This window comes from Orycteropus afer, unplaced genomic scaffold, assembly GCF_000298275.1.
Source record: "Orycteropus afer afer isolate SDZICR_OR568_19922 unplaced genomic scaffold, OryAfe1.0 scaffold00655, whole genome shotgun sequence".
NCBI classification, from domain to species: Eukaryota; Metazoa; Chordata; class Mammalia; order Tubulidentata; family Orycteropodidae; genus Orycteropus; species Orycteropus afer.
This window is the reverse complement of record NW_006922242.1, coordinates 138,661-157,581: the sequence shown is the minus strand read 5'-3', so window position 1 is coordinate 157,581 and position 18,921 is coordinate 138,661. Positions and strand designations below refer to the sequence as shown.

General features: G+C 38.3%; 1 protein-coding gene across 1 annotated transcript in view; it reads right to left on the bottom strand.

Moving 5' to 3' along the window:
* Positions 1-18,921, bottom strand: part of ITGA8 (integrin subunit alpha 8) — a 330,607-nt gene that overhangs the window by 310,531 nt on the left and 1,155 nt on the right. The window contains exon 2 of the mRNA XM_007956731.1: positions 18,457-18,590. Within this exon, the coding sequence (XP_007954922.1) occupies positions 18,457-18,590 (134 nt within the window). The remainder of the gene's footprint in view (positions 1-18,456; positions 18,591-18,921) is intronic.

The window sequence follows — 18,921 nt, the reverse complement described above, 5'->3', positions numbered from 1 at the left end:
TGACGCTTTTGAGTGTGGTGCTGGTGAAGAATGCTGAAAGTACCATGGACTGCAAAAAGAACTAACAGATCTGTCCTGGAGGAAGTGCACCCGAAATGCTCCTTGGAAGTGAGAATGGCCAGACTTCATCTCACCTATTTTGGTCATGTTGTCAGAACAGACAATTCTCTGGAGAAGGATGTCATGCTTGGCAGGATGGAGGGTCGATGAAAGAGGGGGAGGCCTTCAACAAAATGGATTGGCACAGTGGCTGTGATGATGGGCTCAAGTATAGCAGGGATCATGGTGCTGGCACGGGATCGGGCAGTGTTTCATTCTGCTGTGCATAGGGTCGCTCTGAGTCAGAAACAACTCTACAGTACCTAACAACAACTAACAACATGCATGTTGTTGTTAAAAAGAAAAAGAAAAAAGAAAAAAACTCACTGCCATCAAGTCAGATCCAACTCATAACAACCGCTCCTTGGGTTTCCAAGGTGCTGTCACTATGGTAGTAGATTGCCTAACCTTCCTTCTAAGGAATGGCTGGTGACTTTGAACCGCCAGCCTTCTGGTTGGCAGCAAAGTCAATTTTTGACTCATAGTGATCCCCTGTGATGGAGTAGAACTGCCCCATAGGTTTACTAGGCTGAAATCTTTATGAGAGCAGATCACCAGGTCTTTCTTCCATGGAACCAATGGGTGGGTTCAAACTGCCAGCATTTCTGTTCACAGCCGAACACTTAACCATTGCACCACCAGGCTTCTTATATATATATATATATATCATGTACAAATATATGCAGATGCACACATATACACACACACATGTACTCACACACTAAATACTTTCCCCATCTTTACCTAACAGACCAAATCTAAATACTGTGTCCACCACAACTGGGACCCCTAGCCAATAGCTTTATCTCCAGGTACGTGTTTCCTTTCCATTCAGGGTAAAGTTCTATTCCCTACTGAGTCTCACTCCAAGGCCTTCATGCATGACTTTTCTCTTGTGACATTCTTTTCCTCCCTGTTGTCAACTTGTCCAAATCACTTCCTTAAAAACCTACTTTAAAATGTAGAGCCAAGAATTTTTTTGTCCCAAACTGTTTTTAAAATGCCAAATAATATAAAGTAGCAAAATTGTATAAAGAAGTTAAGTGAAAGGGCATAAGCATCATATTCCCTGGAGACAGACACTATTACGTTTGATAAACCCATCTTGCCTTCCAGAATTCAAGAGGTTTCTAGCTCATTTCTTTAGTTTTTCTTTCTGGAAATCATGAAACTTTTATTTTAAGTTGTGGTTGTTGTTAGGTGCTGTTGAGTTGATTCTGACTCATATTGATGCTGTGTGACAAGTAGAATTGCCCCATAGGGTATCCTAAGCTAAAGATTGGGCAATCTACTTCCATAGTGATACTGCCTCAGAAACCCAAGGAAGAGTATGGTATGAGTTGGATACTCACTCAGTAGCAGTGAGTGAGTAATCTTTATGGCAGTAGATTATCAGACAGGGATGCTGGACAGGTTTGAACCACCAATCTTTCAGTTAGCAGTTGAGTGCCTAAATGCTCCCACCAGGGGTCCTTTTAAGTTATTCGTTATTTGACATAGTGTATATGTCACCATCCAACGGTTAAAAACACAGCATTCTTCTGTTTAAGTTATTTGTTCATATAACTACTCAAAAGTTTGATTTCATACATAACCAAATATTAATAAAGCTAATTATATGCTTTTAGAAGGAGTCCCTGAAATGTGCAAACATTTAAGAGCTCAAGTACGAGCCAAAAAGTTGACGGTTTGAACCCACCCAGAGTCTCCTCAGAAGGCAGACCTGGTGTTCTGCTTGCAAAAGATTACAGCCTTGAAAACTCCTTGGAGCATGGTTCAGCTCTGCATATCTAAGGTAACCAAGAGTCAGAATTGATTATCAACAATAACAATGCTTTTAGAGACTTAATGTTCCTGAAAAGGAGCTCTGGTGGTGCAGTGCATAAGGCTAACCAAAAGGTTGGTGGTTCAAACCCTCCAGCCGCTCTGCAGGAGGAAGACAGGAAATCTACTTCGGTAAAGATTTATAGCCTTGAAAACCCAAAAGGGGCCACTATGTATTGAAATCAACTTGATGGCAGTAAGTTTGGGTTGGGTTTGGGTTTAAGTATGGATTTGGGATAGCCATAGTAAAGGCTGTGCTACAACCATTTCTCTCATAATTTTTCTGATCTGAATGAGAATATACATTTGCTGCTATAATTATTTCCATGTCTGCAGTCTTCCCTATATTTGAGATCAGATTTCCTATTTCCTATTTTTAAATAACTGATAGTGCCTAGCCAGTGTTCTTCAGATATTTATTTAGTCATAAATATGAATGAGTTTTTTGACATCATATAACATCATTTGAAATAGCTTGAATAATTACTCGTTGCTAGAGTTGTTTTACATCTGTAGCTCGACTTAGGTTTTAAGTAAGATTTGTTCTGGAAATATACATGGAGTTTTGTGAGTATAATTTTTTGTGGTATTATGCTCACTTATATGATGCAGTTAGAGGAGCAAATGTTAAGAAATGAGAGATTTATCTCTTCAAGAGGAAATACTAAGCCATTTGTGGCAGCTAATATTCTGCTCTGCAGAAAACAGATCAAATCTAAATAAATAAATAAAGTTCCCTAGTATGACACAAAGTAGCCCTGATGGTGGGGTTAGAATCCACCCAGTAACTTCACTGGAGAAAGACCTGGCAATCTGCTTCTATCAAGTTACAACCAAGAAAATTGGACATGGGGTTGCTATCAGTCAGAATTGACTTGACAGTACATAACAACATTATGACATAAAAGTCCAAGTTGTTACAGTTGGATTATATTGATGAAGACATTAATTCTAACTTCCTATTCTACAACTCACTTCTTATCATCCATACTGGATGGAACTACTTTCTCTCTTACCACCTCTGCCACCAAGACAGATGTGCATACGTGAGCATAAACATCACTCTTAGGCTCTCGCTTCATGATGCTCCTTCTGAAAAGCCTTCCCTGATATACACTGCCCCCACTTCAGTCCGGAATAGGTGTCTTTTGCATGACTAATGTATTCTTGACTTTCTGCTGCTAAAGCACTTATCACTAAATTAGACTTGCCAGGTATTTTAGTCTTCTTCTTCCTGAATTTGAATATTGGGTGGTGAAGTAGCATGTCTATCTTGTTCACTATTTTACAACTAATAAAATTGGAACCTGTTAACCAAGCCATAAACTTGGAATGATCCTTAACCGCTGTCTCTCCTGCCCTCACAAATTCAATCCAGAAATCAACTCCCATAGATTCTTTTTTCTAAATATTTCTCAAGTCCATCTACTTCTTCCCATCCCTGTTAGCACTTTTCTAGTTGCAACCAACATTTTCTTCGCTTCTGTTACTCCAATAGCCTCATGACAGGTCTCCCTTCCTCCAGATGTGCACCTTCAATTTCATCCTCTATCCTGAAGTCAGTTTTTCCAAAATGCAAAAATGCTTAAACCAGGTTTATAAAGTCTTATAGGACCTGTCTGAGGCTTATGTTGCCAGAATCATCTCTTGTCATTCTCAACCATAGTGATTTCTTTTAGCTCCTTGAATTTTTCATACTTTCTCTCCTTGCTAGGTTTTTTCACACTTGGAATAATTACTTGGCAGAAAATATCTTAGTCTTAGATAAAGCTGGAGAAAAGAAGAACTTTCGACATAGTGTATATGTCACCATCCAATGGTTAAGAGCACAGCATGCTTCTGTTTAGTGCCTGATAATTTATTTGCTTCAAGAAGTAATGAAAACCTCTCAGCATGGGAATCCCAGGAAGCAGACTAACTGACATAAATCTCTTCAGTATGACCTCAAAGCAACAGTTTTAAATACAGGATATGATTCAGTTTCAGGGAAAAAAAAAAAAAAGCTGTATAAACTTGCCTCCCAATAGCACTTGAAAATATATTTACACGACCTCCTGTTTTATGGTTTTATTTTCATAAAGATCTCATCCTTGTTGCCTGAAGATGTTGTGATCCAAAGGGTCCTAACAATTCATCAAATAAACAGTTCATATTTGTGATAGAGAATGGAGATTGGGTGGAACAGGTTGAGGTGTGATTGTATATGTTTCACATATATCTATGTATCTATTGACAGAAAAATTTTCATTTCTTTGCCATGAGTCTGCTCCCTACCTTAATGTGGGGATAAGGACTGTAGCCCCAAAGAACATGCTGTTTCAGCATGTCCCTAAAATATGTACCTATCAGATGTTAATAATCAAAAACCAAACTCACTGCTATCAAGTTGATTCCAACTCATAGCAACCTTCACTGGGTTTCTGAGGCAGTAAATCTTTATGGAAATAGATTGTGCCATCCTCCTTTTACAGAGCAGCTAGTAGGTTTGAACTACCAACCTTCTGGTTAGCAGTCAAATGCCTTAGGCACTGCATCACCAGAGCTCGTTATAAGATGTTAAGAGGAGTAGAAAAATAGAGGGTCATATATTAAAATAAGTTGTCATACTCAATCTCCTAGGCGTGCTTTGGCCTATAAAATGTGAGAAGTAATGAATATCAAGTTTTAAGTTGGACAAGACAGTGTGCAATTTTCCATGTCCCCTTTCCTGCTGGGTGATCTTGGAAGCATGTGGCAACAAGGAATCCCTGGGTGATCTTAATAAGCAGAGCCTCCCTACCAATTCACATATAGGACATAGGGTGTGAGCAAGAAATGAACCTTGCCTGCATTAAACTAGATATTTGGGATTATTTGTTACTATAGCATAACCTAAGCATACTTTGTTGTTGTTGTTTGTTGTTAGGTGACATCGAGTCATCTCTGACTCATAGCAACTTTATGTGCAACAGAATGAAACACTGCCCAGTCCTATGTCAACCTCACAATCCCTACTATACTTGAGCTCATCGCTGCAGCCACTGTGTCAATTCATCCTGTTGAGGACCTTCCTCTTTCGTTGACTCTCCACTTTACCAAGCATGACATCCTTCTCCAGAGAATGGTCCCTTCTGACAACATGACCAAAGTAGGTGAGACGAAGTCTGGCCATTCTCGCTTCCAAGGAGCATTCCTGCTGCCCTTCTTCCAGCACAGATTTTTTAGTTCTTTTAGCAGTCCATGGTACTTTCAGCATTATTTGCCAACACCACAACTCAAAAGCATCAACTCTTCTTCGGTCTTCCTTATTCGTTGTCCAGCTCTCACATGCATATGAGGTGACTGAAAATACCATGGCTTGGGTTAGGCACATCTTAGTCTTCAAGGAGATATCTTTGCTCTTCAGCACTTGAAGGAAGTCTTTTGCAACAGATTTGCCCAATGCAATATGTCTTTTGATGTTTTGACTGCTGCTTCCATTGTCATTGATTGCAGAACCAAGTAATATGAAGTCATTGGCAACTTCAATCTTTTCTTCATCTATCGTGATGCTGCTTATTGGTCCAGTTGAGGGGATTTTTGTTTTCTTTATATTGAGGTGCAATCCATACTGCAGACTATAGTCTTTAATCTTCACAGTAAATGCTCCAAGTCATCCTCACTTTCAGCAAGCAAAGTTGTGCAGTCTGCATATCTCAGGTTGTTAATAAGCCTTCCTCTAACCCTGATGCCAAATTCTTCCTATAATCCAGCTTCTCAGACTATTTGCTCAGCATACAGATTGAATAAATATGGTGAAGGGATACAACTCTGACACACTCCCTTTCTGATTTTAAACCATGCAATATCCCTTTGTTCTGTTTGAATGACAGCCTCCTGGTCTATGTTGTTGTTGTTATATGCCGTCAAGTCGGCCCCGACTCATAGCGACCCCTCCTTGGGTTTCCGAGGCAGTATCACTACGGAAGTAGGATTGCCTAACCTTCCTTCCGAGGAGTGGCTGGTGGGTACAGGTCCCTTATGAGTACAATCAAGTGTTCTGGAATTCCCATTTTTCTCAATGTTATCCACAATTTGTTAGGCTCCATACAATCGAATGCCTTTGCATAGTCAATAAAACACAAGTAAAGATCTTTCTAATATTCTTTACATTAAGCCAAGATCCATCTGACATCAGCTATGATATCCCTCACCCCACATCCTCATCTGAATCCAGCCTGCATTTCTGGAAGTTCTCTGTCAATATAGTGCTGCAACTATTTTTGAATTATCTACAGTAAGATTTTATTTGCATGTGATATCAATGATATTGTTCAATAATTTTCACATTCTGTGGGATCACCTTTCTTTGGAATGGGAACATATGGATCTCCTCTAGTCAGCTGGCCAGGTAGCTGTCTTCCAGATCTCTTGGAATAGCCAAATGAGTGCTTCCAGTGCAGCATCTGTTTGTTGAAACATCTCAATGGGTATTCTGTCAATTCCCAGATCCTTGTTTTTTGCCAATTTCATCAGTGCAGCTTAAACTTCTTCCTTCAGTACCATTGGTTCTTGAGCATACGCCACCTCCTGAAATGGATGATCATCTACCAATTCTTTTTGGTATAGTGAGTCTCTGTATTCCACCCATCTTCTTATGATGTTTCCTGCATCATTCAACATATTGCCCATGGAATCTTTCAATATTGCAATTTGAGGCTTAAATTTTTTCCTCAGTTCTTTCTGCTTAAGAATGCCAACCATGTTCCTCTCCTTTGGTTTTCTAACTCCAGGTCTTTGCACATTTCATCATAATAATTGACTTTGTCTTCTCGAGCTGCTCTTTGATATGTTCTGTTCAGCTATTTTATCCTGTCGATTCTTCCATCTGCTTTAGCTACTCTCTGTTCAAGGGCAAGCTGCAAAGTCTCTTCTGACATCCATTGTTGTCTTTTCCTATCTTTTTAATAACCTTTTGCTTTCTTCATAGATGATGTTCTTGATGTCAGGCCACAATTCCTCTGGTTTTTGGTCATTGGTGTTCAATGCATCAAATTTATTCTTTAGATGGTCTCTAAATTCAAAAGGATATAATCCTCTTGAATTATTTTGGCTTAAGAAAATTGGTCATACTTTGGCTTAAGAAATTTGAGAAAAAATCACGAATGTGGATGAATGACCTAAGCCACAAATTCAATGGCTTTCTTCAGTTCTTAAATTCTAAGTGCCTTTTCTATGTGAATCTCATAGAATGGAAGAGAACTCAGACTTACTTGGCATGGCACCATTCTTCTTTTCCTTCATGTTCCCTCAAAAGCTTAGTGTATTGTACAAGATTTGGAGAAATGCTGCAGTAGCTTTCACTTTTGTCAGTCCTCTCATATCCTTCCCAACTTCTTGCTTAGTCTTGCTCCATCAATACTGCGGACAAATACGCTGACATACTTAACTTATGAAGACAGATACATCTTGGCTGCATAGCATATTTTCAAACTTTACTTGGGACTGAGTGAAACCATGTACCCCAGAGGAAATTCTTTAAATGAACTTTATAACTTGTTCCTGGCACATGTGTAATGTTATATTGTTGTTGTTGTTATGTGTCATTGAGTCAGACCCAACTCACAGCGACCCTTCCTTGGGTTTCCAAGGCAGTATCACTGCGGAAGTAGATTGCCCAACCTTCCTTCCAATGAGTGGCTGGTGGGTTTGAACCATCAGCCTCTGGTTAGCAACCAAATGCCTTAGGCACTATGCTACCAGAGTTCCTGGGTAATGCTATAAAGGAAAAAAAGGATCTGATTATTGTACATAACACATCAAGAACTAAACACCAACTCAGTCTGTGAAAGTGAATTAACACTTCAGGATATGAGCATGGAATGAGCTCATGAACCTACCTCCCAAACATAGCAAGAAAGCGTCTTCATGGATATTTTGACTATATCTAATGTCCTCCATATTCTAAAGTCCACATGATTACCTAGACCTATGGTAACCTCAGGGAGCTCTGGTAGCATAGTGGCTAAGGCACTTGACTGCTAACCAGAAGGCTGGCGGTTCAAACCCACCAGCCACTCCTCGGAAGGAAGGTTGGGCAATCCTACTTCCATAGTGATACTGCCTCGGAAACCCAAGGAGGGGTCGCTATGAGTCAGGGCTGACTCGACGGCACTTAACAACAACAACAACATGGTAACCTCAAGGGGCAGTGAAGGGAGTTTCAGTGGTAGAATTCTCACCTTCTTTGCAGGAGACCTGGGCTCAATTTCTAGTCAATACACCTTATGCATGCACTGACACCACCCATCTGTCAGTGGAGGCTTTTGTGTTGCACTGATGTTGAATAGATTTCAGTGGAGCTTTCAGACTAAGATGGACTAAGAAGAAAAGCCTGGTGATCTATTTCCAAAAGTCAACCAATGAAAACCCTATGGATCACAATAGTACCATCCACAGCTATGTCATGAGGGTGACGCAGGACCAGGCAGTGTTTAATTCCCAACCATGAGTTGGGAGCTGGCTGGGCAGCAGCTAACAACAACATGGTCACCCTAAACTTTGCAATGGCCTCTTATAACAAGATCTATGAGCTGACTGCATGAAGGATGAACAGACTGTGAATTAACTTCCTCTGGCATTTTCAACTTACCCAGGTACACACAAAGAGAGTTCTAATCACACATAACTCTCTTATTCTAAATGGCTGTAGAAACTGTCATGTGACACCATCAGTGTATAGTTCTACTGATGAAGATACAATGCAAACAGGTGATACTCTACCTCTATTATTCTTAAATGTTACTATTACTAAAGATATCCTTGGTCTTCATACTTTGAAATAAAACCACTTAAATTTAAACAAGTACATTTCTAAACTACTCTACCATCTACATCCAAGAGAAAAGAGGGAGCAACTAAGATTGCCACCATCCAATACAAAATGAAAACCAAACACATTGCTGTTGAGTTGATTCTGACTCATCGTGACCCTATATGACAAATAAAACTGCCCATTAGAGTTTCCAAAGCTGTAACTCTTTATAGAAGCAGACCATCTCATCTTTCTCCCATGGAATAGCTGGTACTTTGAACTACCAACTTTTCAGTTAGCAGCTGAGTGCTTAACCACTGTGCCATCAGGGTTACTTCCTCATTCAAAGAGTTTTAATTTTTGTCTTTTATTGTTAATCTTTGTAATAACATTTCAGTGAACTCAATAATTTCATTTAGAATTTTCTACACATTTATTTTTATCTTTATTTGTGCTGATCATAAATAAATATTTGATCATGGTGTTGGTAATAAGAAAAATGCATTATAAAAGCAAGGAAAAAAAAACCTGTTTTAACCACATTTCCCCAAGACAGTCTATTTTGTTGCATTTCCATTCTCATATTCTTTTAAATAAAAGTTATAAATATGATTTTGAATTTTATGCTTTTACTTAATATTAAAACAAAATCATTTTCCCATATCAATACTGATTCTTCCTAAACCACATTTTTTATGATTATATAAAATTTTGTTGTGTGATTTTTCCACAGTGTAGTTTTTTAGTGCTATGACCCTTCTCTTTAACAACAACAACAAATAAAAAAGGATTTGAGATAACTTTAGAATTGATTTCTGAAACCTATGTCCTGATTAGGTATTATAGGAAGAGCCAGGAGTACAGAAAATCATTGCTAGGAGATAAGATGTTCTGAGTGGTTAAGAAAGAGGCACAGGACATGGGCTCAGGGTAAGTGGGGACATGTGTGTGTCTGTAGTATATATTGTCTGTGCTTGAGAGATAAGCCATGCAGTGCTCTGATGTACTGCACTAAAGAGATAAGTTGTGTAAGCAGTGTGGCAAGAGGGAAGACATCTGGCTAAATCATGGGGAGATGACAACTGAGACAAACCTAAAGTGGAGCCATAACCTATGGGAAGTTGGTTTCCACAGCTACACAAACGGTAAGATGCTGTGTACAACATAGGTAGTGTAGGGTCCTTGAATAAACTTATTCCTGCAGGACTTAGATGCATGTCCTTCTTTCTAATCTCTATATGTACTGGAAATCAGGGAAGATCAATAAAGGCTTTTGCAACATGATATTCAAATCTATGTCCCCGTGTCAAATATCAGAGCTAAATAAAATTGAGCTAATGTTAGTAAAAGGAGCTCTGGGTGATGTAGTACCTAAGGCATTTAACTGCTAACCAGAAGGTTGGTGGGTTTGAACCCACCAACCTCTCCACAGAAGGAAGACTGGGCAAGTTATTTCAGTAAAGTTTTTTTTTTTTAAATGTTAGTAAATAAATGCCCTGCAGTGCAGTCATACTAATTCTGATTCTGATAACTACAACCCTGTGTTTAAAGTGAGATCTCTTTAGTTTAGTGCCTGTCAATGAGTGGTTCCATGCCTGAATTTCATAAGAAGATGGGAATTACACAAGTATGACACTTCATAGCAAAAATTTAATCTTATTCACCATGTTTTCATTCACAGTTTTCTTACCAAACACATTCTGGACATATTATCCTTTATTTGAGAATGATAAGGGAGAGCCTACTAATTGTTCACGCTTATTACGGGCCAGTCAGCTAAGCTCTACAGGGATAACATGTGTCCTTACATTTCTAGATACTATTCTCAGAAAAAGTGCTATTATACAAGAAGGTCTCAGTTACATCAGACTTTCGCATAGTCTAACAGCTTAATGCCCATATGCTTATAGCAATGACCACAAAACCAAATGTAATTACCATATGTAATATATAACTCTCTAGCATTCTCCATAACATTTTCTTTATTATTTTTCCTTTCTGTTTGTTGTGTTGTATTTAAATACACTAAAACTCACTCTTAATGATATACAGTTCTGTGGATTCTGACAAATATACACAGCTGTAAAGCCATCATCACAATCAAGATACACAACAGTTCTATCACCCTCACCCTACTTCCTTTGTGGTGCTCCTTTACACAGGCACACCTCATCTTATTGTGCTTCAATTTATTGTGCTTCACAGATGTTGCATTTTATTTTAATATATAAATTAAAAGTTAGTGGCAACCCTGAGTTAAGCAAATCTGCCGGTGCCACTTTTCCAACAGCATGTGTTCACTTCATGTCTCTGTATCACATTTGATAATTCTTACAATATTTCAAACTTCTTAATAATGATATTGCACACTTACTAGACTACAATATAGTGTAAACATAACTTTTTTATGCACTGGAAAACCAAAAAATTCATGTGACTCACTTTATTATGATATTAATTTTATTGCAGTGGTCTGGAACTGAATCTACAGTATCTCTGAGGTATGCCTGTAACCAATCAACTCCTCCCTCCCATTTTTTAATGCCTGGAAACAAGTTCTACAAAGGATTTTTGTAATCTATGCCTTATTTTTACTAAAACAATTAAAAGGATAAGGGATCACTTTCAATAATATTTCTGGATTTAGAAAAGTCTCTATTTGGCAGATCTTTGGAGCGATACACTAAATCTCAGAGATATGGGTGCTAGCCTTTCTGTATGGTTGACGTTGAGTTCCATTCCTTCCAGATCATCCACTGACATTTTTCTGAATGTTGCCTGTCTGAAATCCATAACAGAAAAACACTGGTGGAGGAGACAGAATGCTTTAAGTGTGTATCACTTATTGGTGAATCATGGTTTGCCTGCATATCTGTCTTAAATCTCCTTATAACACAACCCGGAATCGAAACAATTTTTAATCAATTTTAGGATTTCATCACACAGGCACATCTTGCTGTATGCAATAGATTTATTTCTGTAAAGCTGTGTTTAAACTGAAGTTTGGAAAATTGGGTATTATTTTTAAATACCTATTGTAAAATACACTTGCTGGTTAAAGGATGAATGCATGTTTTTAGTAAGTCTTTTATCTTATTATTCTTTCATTAGTTTTTTAATCTATCTTCCTTAAAAAAATCTATGTTCCTAGCTCTGGATGGTTTCACTTAGGCCACACTTAAGCTAACCATGTTAGTCATGTTGGCAACTCTTTTTGGCCAAACATTTCACAGATAGAGAACTCTTCTACACAACAGGTAAGTTTGAATATACCCATTTCAGCTGGGCAGTTTAAATGTCAGTGTGTTTTTCTTTCAGAAGAACTTCAAGACTATTTTCTACATTTCTCCCAGAATGCTGCAGCTGCTGCCTGGAATATTCCTGCCAAGTGCCTGGAAGCCTGTTCCATCACACAGACTTCCAGCTTCTTGAAAGAATTTTGCAGATTAAGCAACAGGCGCCTAATGCTCATACTACTCAACTAGTCGTAGAGCAGATCTGTTTCCCATTTCTTGTTGGAGTTTCAAGGACTTCCTTTTTCTAATTGCTTCCTCAGTTTCTATGTGCTGTAGGGACAGCTGCCTCCTCCCTTCTCGTATCAGGACTATATTGTGCTCTATTGTATGGGGTCTGCGCCAATTGAAAGAAGCCTAGAGATGATGGTTTTATCTGTCAGGTCAGCATATTTGACATAAGAAAGACATCCAGCTAAACTGTCCTTGATGACCCAGTGGAATCAGCATGTAGCTGTGTAAGCTTTCTGCATACGATCTGTACGTGTAGGAGCCCTGGTGGCACATGGTTAAGTATTCAGCTGCCAACCAAAAAGTCGGTGGTTCAAACCTAGCAGCTGCTGCACCAGAGAATGATGTGACAATCTGCTCCCATAAAGATTACAACCAAAAAAATACTATGGGGCAGTTGTACTCTGTCACATGGGGTCACTATGAATTGAAAATTGACTCAACAGCACCTATCAATAACAACACACACACACACATATAAATTTCTGAGTGGCAGAAGTTACTCTAATTTTGGCAAAGTCAGTTCTTAAAGGGAGCAGGTTATGTTGGGGCTCTCTTTTTTTGCCTTCCATCTGAACTCACTAGAGCATACGTTTTGGCTGTTGCTGAATTCTGTCATATTCGTGTTACTTCCTATGTCATGTACATGAGTAGCTCTGACCCACATTTTTCTTTTCTTTCTTCCTGAACAAAAACTGATTTCTTTCTAAGGAAGCTAGAAAAGCAAGACTTATGTGACCAATATGTTTCCCAAGCCTCACATGAGAAAAAGGGCACGCCCAATATTATCAAAAAATAACCCTGTACCAATCACAGCACCAGATGCTTTAAGCTGCTTCTTATTGTGGGTTCACTCAACACAAAATAAAACAGACCCCCAAAACAAAGGCTTCCGGTCTAAAATACAATTCCAACAAAAAATCTTACCATTCCAAAGCTTTGAAATATCCTAACCAAATTGTCTACCATTTTAAGTTTTTTTTTTTTTTTCTTCTTCAGCTTTTTTAAAACAAAGATACTAAATTAAGGCCAGGCAAATTTTAGTAGTCTTTCTCAGATGACTTTTAAATCTCAGTGGCACTTCCCACCTTCTCCTGTTCACTTTTTATGTGGATCCCTAATTATAAGTGGTTCCCAGTTGTACTGCCCCTCAGTTATTATTAGTGCAATGATGATGACTATCATTAATTAGCATATGCCATTGTATTTTTCAAGACATTTCATTTAAGCATTTAAAACAATTGAATATTTGTGTAGTATGCTTTTGTTGCTGCTGCAATTTGCCCTTTCATTACTCCGAAGGTTGATGGGTTTGTTCCATTCTGCTTCCTTTGGGGGGCCTGGGGTGTCATAATCTATTAATCCTTATTTGATTCATAAATTAGTTTGGAAAATGTAGGAAGGAAAAATGAAATGACCATCAGAGTAGACTTAGAAACAAGAGGCATGAATTTGGCAGATGTGACATTTTAAACTGTTTAAGACATGGACATAGTTTACAGTGTTCCTAAGGCAAAAGTGAAAGAAATCAATTTGATGATGGGGAGGAATTTTACGCTATTGAAGTAAGAAGGGAGATGAGAGAAGTGTGTTTTTGGAACCACTTGATTTTGTACAGAGCTGGAAAATTATCTATTCTTTGCACCTCCCCCACCACCATATGCTTCCCCCAAGTTTCCTTTTTCCATACTTAAAAGGACTACAGATTTTAATAGTGTTCATGCATTTGAAGTGCTAGGCTATTCTAAGCTTCCTCTGTGTTTGCATTTATCATGAGAATTTTTTTTTAAGTCCAAATTATATCAAGTTATATGATAAGGTAAAATAAAATAAAGATAATTTGATAAACTTTGTCCCAAACTAAAAGGCAGTTTTTTAAAGTTGACCTTAAATAAACTGAAGTACAGAATTGCAAACCTGATTCAGAGACTAAGTTATAGGCCATTCTCCCTCCATGCCTAGGCTGAAGGTATTTAGAAGGTTATCCAGGCAGAATGGTAGATTATTGACATCCCAGGGGCCTGAATAAGTTGAAACAACTTCATTAAAAGGTCAAATTTACTAAGCCTGTCTTGAATTCAGATGTAATAGCAAAAGCAGACAAAGGAAAGTCATTCATGCTTTTACAGAGGAATATTTGCCATATTGTACATATTGTTATGCCTAACACTTCACACTGTATTATGTGAAAGTGAGTTGGGGTATCCATCACTCAGAGCCATTACTTTGTCAAGCAGAGACGTTTTCTTCCTTTTGGTGAGGAAACCGTCAGGTACTGGTTCTGTGCAGAGTGTTACTCTGGAGGCAGCTGACTGGGGACACCGAGGAGGCCTTCTGTGGAAAAGCTTTAGCAAACAAAACCGACCCCCTGCCACTGAGTTGATTCCAACTCATAGCGACCCCCCTTGGATTTCCAAGGCTGTAAATCTTTACAGAAGCAGACTGCCTTGCCTTTCTCCTGCAGAGCAGCCGGTGGGTTCAAACTACTGATCTTTTGGTTAGTAGCCCAATGCCTTAATCATAGCACTACGAGAAGAACATATAAAAAACCAGCTGCCACAGAGTCTTCTCTGACTAATGGTGACCCCCATGTGTGTCATAGTACAGCTGTGTATCCCATAGGATTTTAAACAACTGATTTTTTGGAAGTAGAACACTAGGCCATTTTTCTCAGGCACCTCTGGGTGGACTTGAACACCCAACCTTTCAGTTAACAGCCAAGCACATTAACCATTTGTATCACCCGGGGACTCCAAGGGTTATATATAACCCATAATTCCCAGTGAGACAATGCCTGCTTCTATGACTTCCTGGCTTCCACAACCTTCTGCAAAAACTGTTTTTTCCTTTCAGAGCTTCTCTTTGTTATAGTTGTGTGCTGTCGAGTTAATTTTGACACACGAAGACCCCATGTAACAGAGTAGAACTGCCCCATAGGGTTTCCTAAGCTGTAATCTTTACAGGAGCAGATTGCCAGGTATTTTGGCCCACAGAGCAGCAGATGGCTTTGAACCAGCAACTTTTCAGTTAGCAGCTGAGCTCTTTTTGTGCTACCAGGGCTCCTTAGATCTTCTCCGAAGGATCACTTTAATGGTAATTTTGTAAAGCTAATGTTGGGATGGGGAAGCAGAGGGAAGGAAGGCAGGTGGGCAATGCTTTAGCACCATGCAATCTTACCAGGATTCCATGGGACCCGGGGGTGATCCCAAATTTGTACTCCATTATGCACAATCCTACCCCTTTCCAGAAAGAAGGCAGGGAAGTATAAAGACACAGGCTTTGGAGTAGGCAGACCTCCTACTCCAACCCTGCTTCAACTGCTTACCCTTGTATGTTCTTGAACATATCTCTTTTAACAACTGTGATGTCAATTTCCTTTTTCATAAAATAAGTTTTGCATGGTTGTTTGTTTTACACACTAGGAATGATATATATAAAGTGATTGGTACATAGTAGGTGATCAATAAATATTGTACATCTGGCAACATTGACTGCAAGACCCAGAGTCAACAATGTCTTTGTTTTGCCTTTCATCTTTGGTTCCAAGATCACTCTCTGTCCACAAAACTGACATTCAAATTGGAAAGAGCTGTACCGGCTTCTGTTGTACCTTCCTCTCTTCCCCAGCTTCTCATCAAAGGCAGCCTCTGCCAGTTGCATGGTCTCAGGACACATACTGAAGTAACTGGTGGAGTGAGACAGAGTGCTGGCACTCACTCAGTAACAAATACCTGAGCTGTGGTCCTCTGATGCCTTTTTCCACCCATTCCCATTAGGAGCCAAGGTTCCTGGGCTCACAGTACCCCCTGATGGCTGACAAGGGGAATTTTCTTTTCTCAAGTATTACTGTCTTCTCTCACAATAAAACTCTCCCAGTTTTCCACAAGTCACTGCACATTGTTCATTCCATCATGGACCATTCACTTCTTCAAACTCTGTGTGGCCTTCCCTTCCTTTTCTTTTTTTCCTTAGTATTATTATTACTATTTCAATTCCTATCCAATTATTTGTCAAACATCTATTTCCCTCACTATTTCTTTACCTCACTCTGTTGGAGATTTGTGAGTTTCCAAATCACTGTGATAATGATTGATAACTATAACAAGTACAGTAAGTGAATCTATTCATAAAGAAAAAAAAAACATACATTTGGAGGTAAAACAAGACATGATGTAGGACCAGCAGCATTAATCTCTAGAGCCATTTAAGATATCCAGATGTCTTCCTCAGAATTTACACAAAAGATACCATCTATGCCTCATCTTTCTCCAATTAAAATGGATCATTTCTCAACATTCTTATTATTTGCCTATTTGTTTAATTGTCCAAATTGTACTGTTTTTTTCTTTTCTGCTTCATTGTAAATACAACTCAGCTACAATAAGGGTTAAGTGCATTCCTGTGGGTTATTCTGGAAAGCAAAGCACAATCTTTCAGCATTAGTTCTCTATGGGAAAGTGAATTCAAAGCTCCAAACAATTGCTTTAGAATGAAATTTTGAAAACTACTACCTATTTTTAATTTAACATTGAAGATTTATGTTGAGAGTGGAGAGGTTTTAAAAATTCATATTGATGTCTGAATCCTCTTGTTTTCATCTATGGAATCACAATATCTACCGGGATTAGTTGAGGAAGGTACCCAGGTATGATTTAACTGGCCAGATTTCGGTTCTTCCTTTATAAGGAAGAACATGCTAACTAGATCCTGATTTGATATATTACAGGAATGTTCTAGAAGATTATTAAAGTCATTTCCATGACTATAGACTACTCCTTGATAAAAAAATTAAAAATGCCTCAAATGTAAATATTTATTGAGACTAAGTTAAACAAACTCAAATAATATCAGCATTTCATGCCTTTATTTTTCAAGGTTTGACTTTAAAATACAATAGATTTGGCATGGGTTATTAAAATGGTATTAGTTTTATGTTTAAATGCTTAATTCTTCTGATTTAAGTTTATTCTCAACCTAGAGATCAGTAACTAAATGGCACAAATTAAGTCAGGAGGCTTAATTTTTCCAGGTTCTAATAGCTAAAATTAAAAGCTTATAATAAATGGTAAGAAGTAACTGTATTATTTAACAAAATGGTAAATAAAGTATTGTGACCATATATACATAGATACAACAAACATAATTTTAAGATGCTTTCCTAATTTTCTCATAATTCAAATTGATGTCTGCATATGCTTTTTTTTCTTTGAAATGATTTCCATTCATAGAATGGATATTATTTTCTTCTTTAAGAAAATAAAAAAAGATACAAATAACTCACAGTAATAGGTAAATACCACTCATCCAATTTCATCAAAATTCTGTGAAAATGGATATTCAACACAAATTCTAAATATACACTAATTTAACAATAAAAAGTAAAAAGAGATTAAGAATGATGTTATTACCTATTTGTGTGCTACAAAAGGTATTTTAAATGACTGTTCATAAAACAATGTTATTTGAGTCGATATATTCACATATTTTTGTAAAAGAGATATTTGCTTTCTGATAAAGTATAACTATTTTTTATTCATGAAGTTTTGGTAGTACAAATTAAAACATTCAATGTTAATGTTTTTAAAAGCGTTAAGTTTAAATTATTTTCTCAGGACCCAAAGAGAAAACAAAACCAGCCTGAATTGTTTAAAATGTATTTTCCCTTTAATTAAATAAGAAACATCTGTCTAGGGATTTTGGAAATGAATGTAATCCATCCACACTCTGCCTGTACTAGTTTGCATCCAATGTCCAATATTTTGAAAGAAAATTCTTTCTTTCTGTAAAGAATTAAATAGCAACATAGAGTGAAGTCTGGGTCTGCAGCAGCTAAGACTTGCCTTGGAGTTGGGGCACGTAAACGGTAAAGATATGCGTTTTCTACATCTGTCCTTGGGAAACAACCAAATTCTCTCCATGGTCAAGGTTAGGGTGTAATATTTGTACTTCTCCAAAGCATCCACTCATTCTGAAAACGCTCATCTCAGGACATTAAGGAAACAGAAGTTACTAGGCTGCATCCAAATACTCAAGTGCCCTCTCGAGGATGCACTAAACATTGTCCTCGCCTTTACTCACGCTTGAACAAGCTGAATTCTCTAGGGATCTGCCTAGCTCACAGACACAAACACACCAGACAGGCCAAATGAGTACAAAGAAAAGTGGGAAGTTGACTCCAGGAAGGCTCTGCTGCTTTGAAACCAGGGCCCGCAGCTCAGAATGACAAAGATCACTTACTGGTGGTGTCAAAAGGTATCTGCTTGCACTGAGCAGATCCCTCAGCTGGCCAGGGGCAATAATAGACAGCGCCCCCTTCCACGATATCCGGCTGGCTGGTGTTGGCTTTGGGCGCCCCCACCAAGACACTCGCCCTGCAAAAAGGTTGGAGAAAATCACTCCTTGAGAATCATAAAAAGTGTGAAAACGAAATGTAGCAGCAAACCCACTGAGAAGTGGGGTGGAGTGGTCAGGAAAGTATTTATGCAGAGACCGACTGTCAAACATGATTTTCTACTGGAATCTATGGACGTTGGAAATCTTGTTTGGAAAAGGGTGTAGATAGTCCTAATGCTTCTCTAGGTGGAGCTACGTGTATACAACAAGATGAGCAAAGAGAGAAAAAGCAAAGGACTAAGTCCAGCTGCTAGTAGTAGACAGCACTTGCGCCCAGACACTTAATTATTACAGACTATGAATAAACAG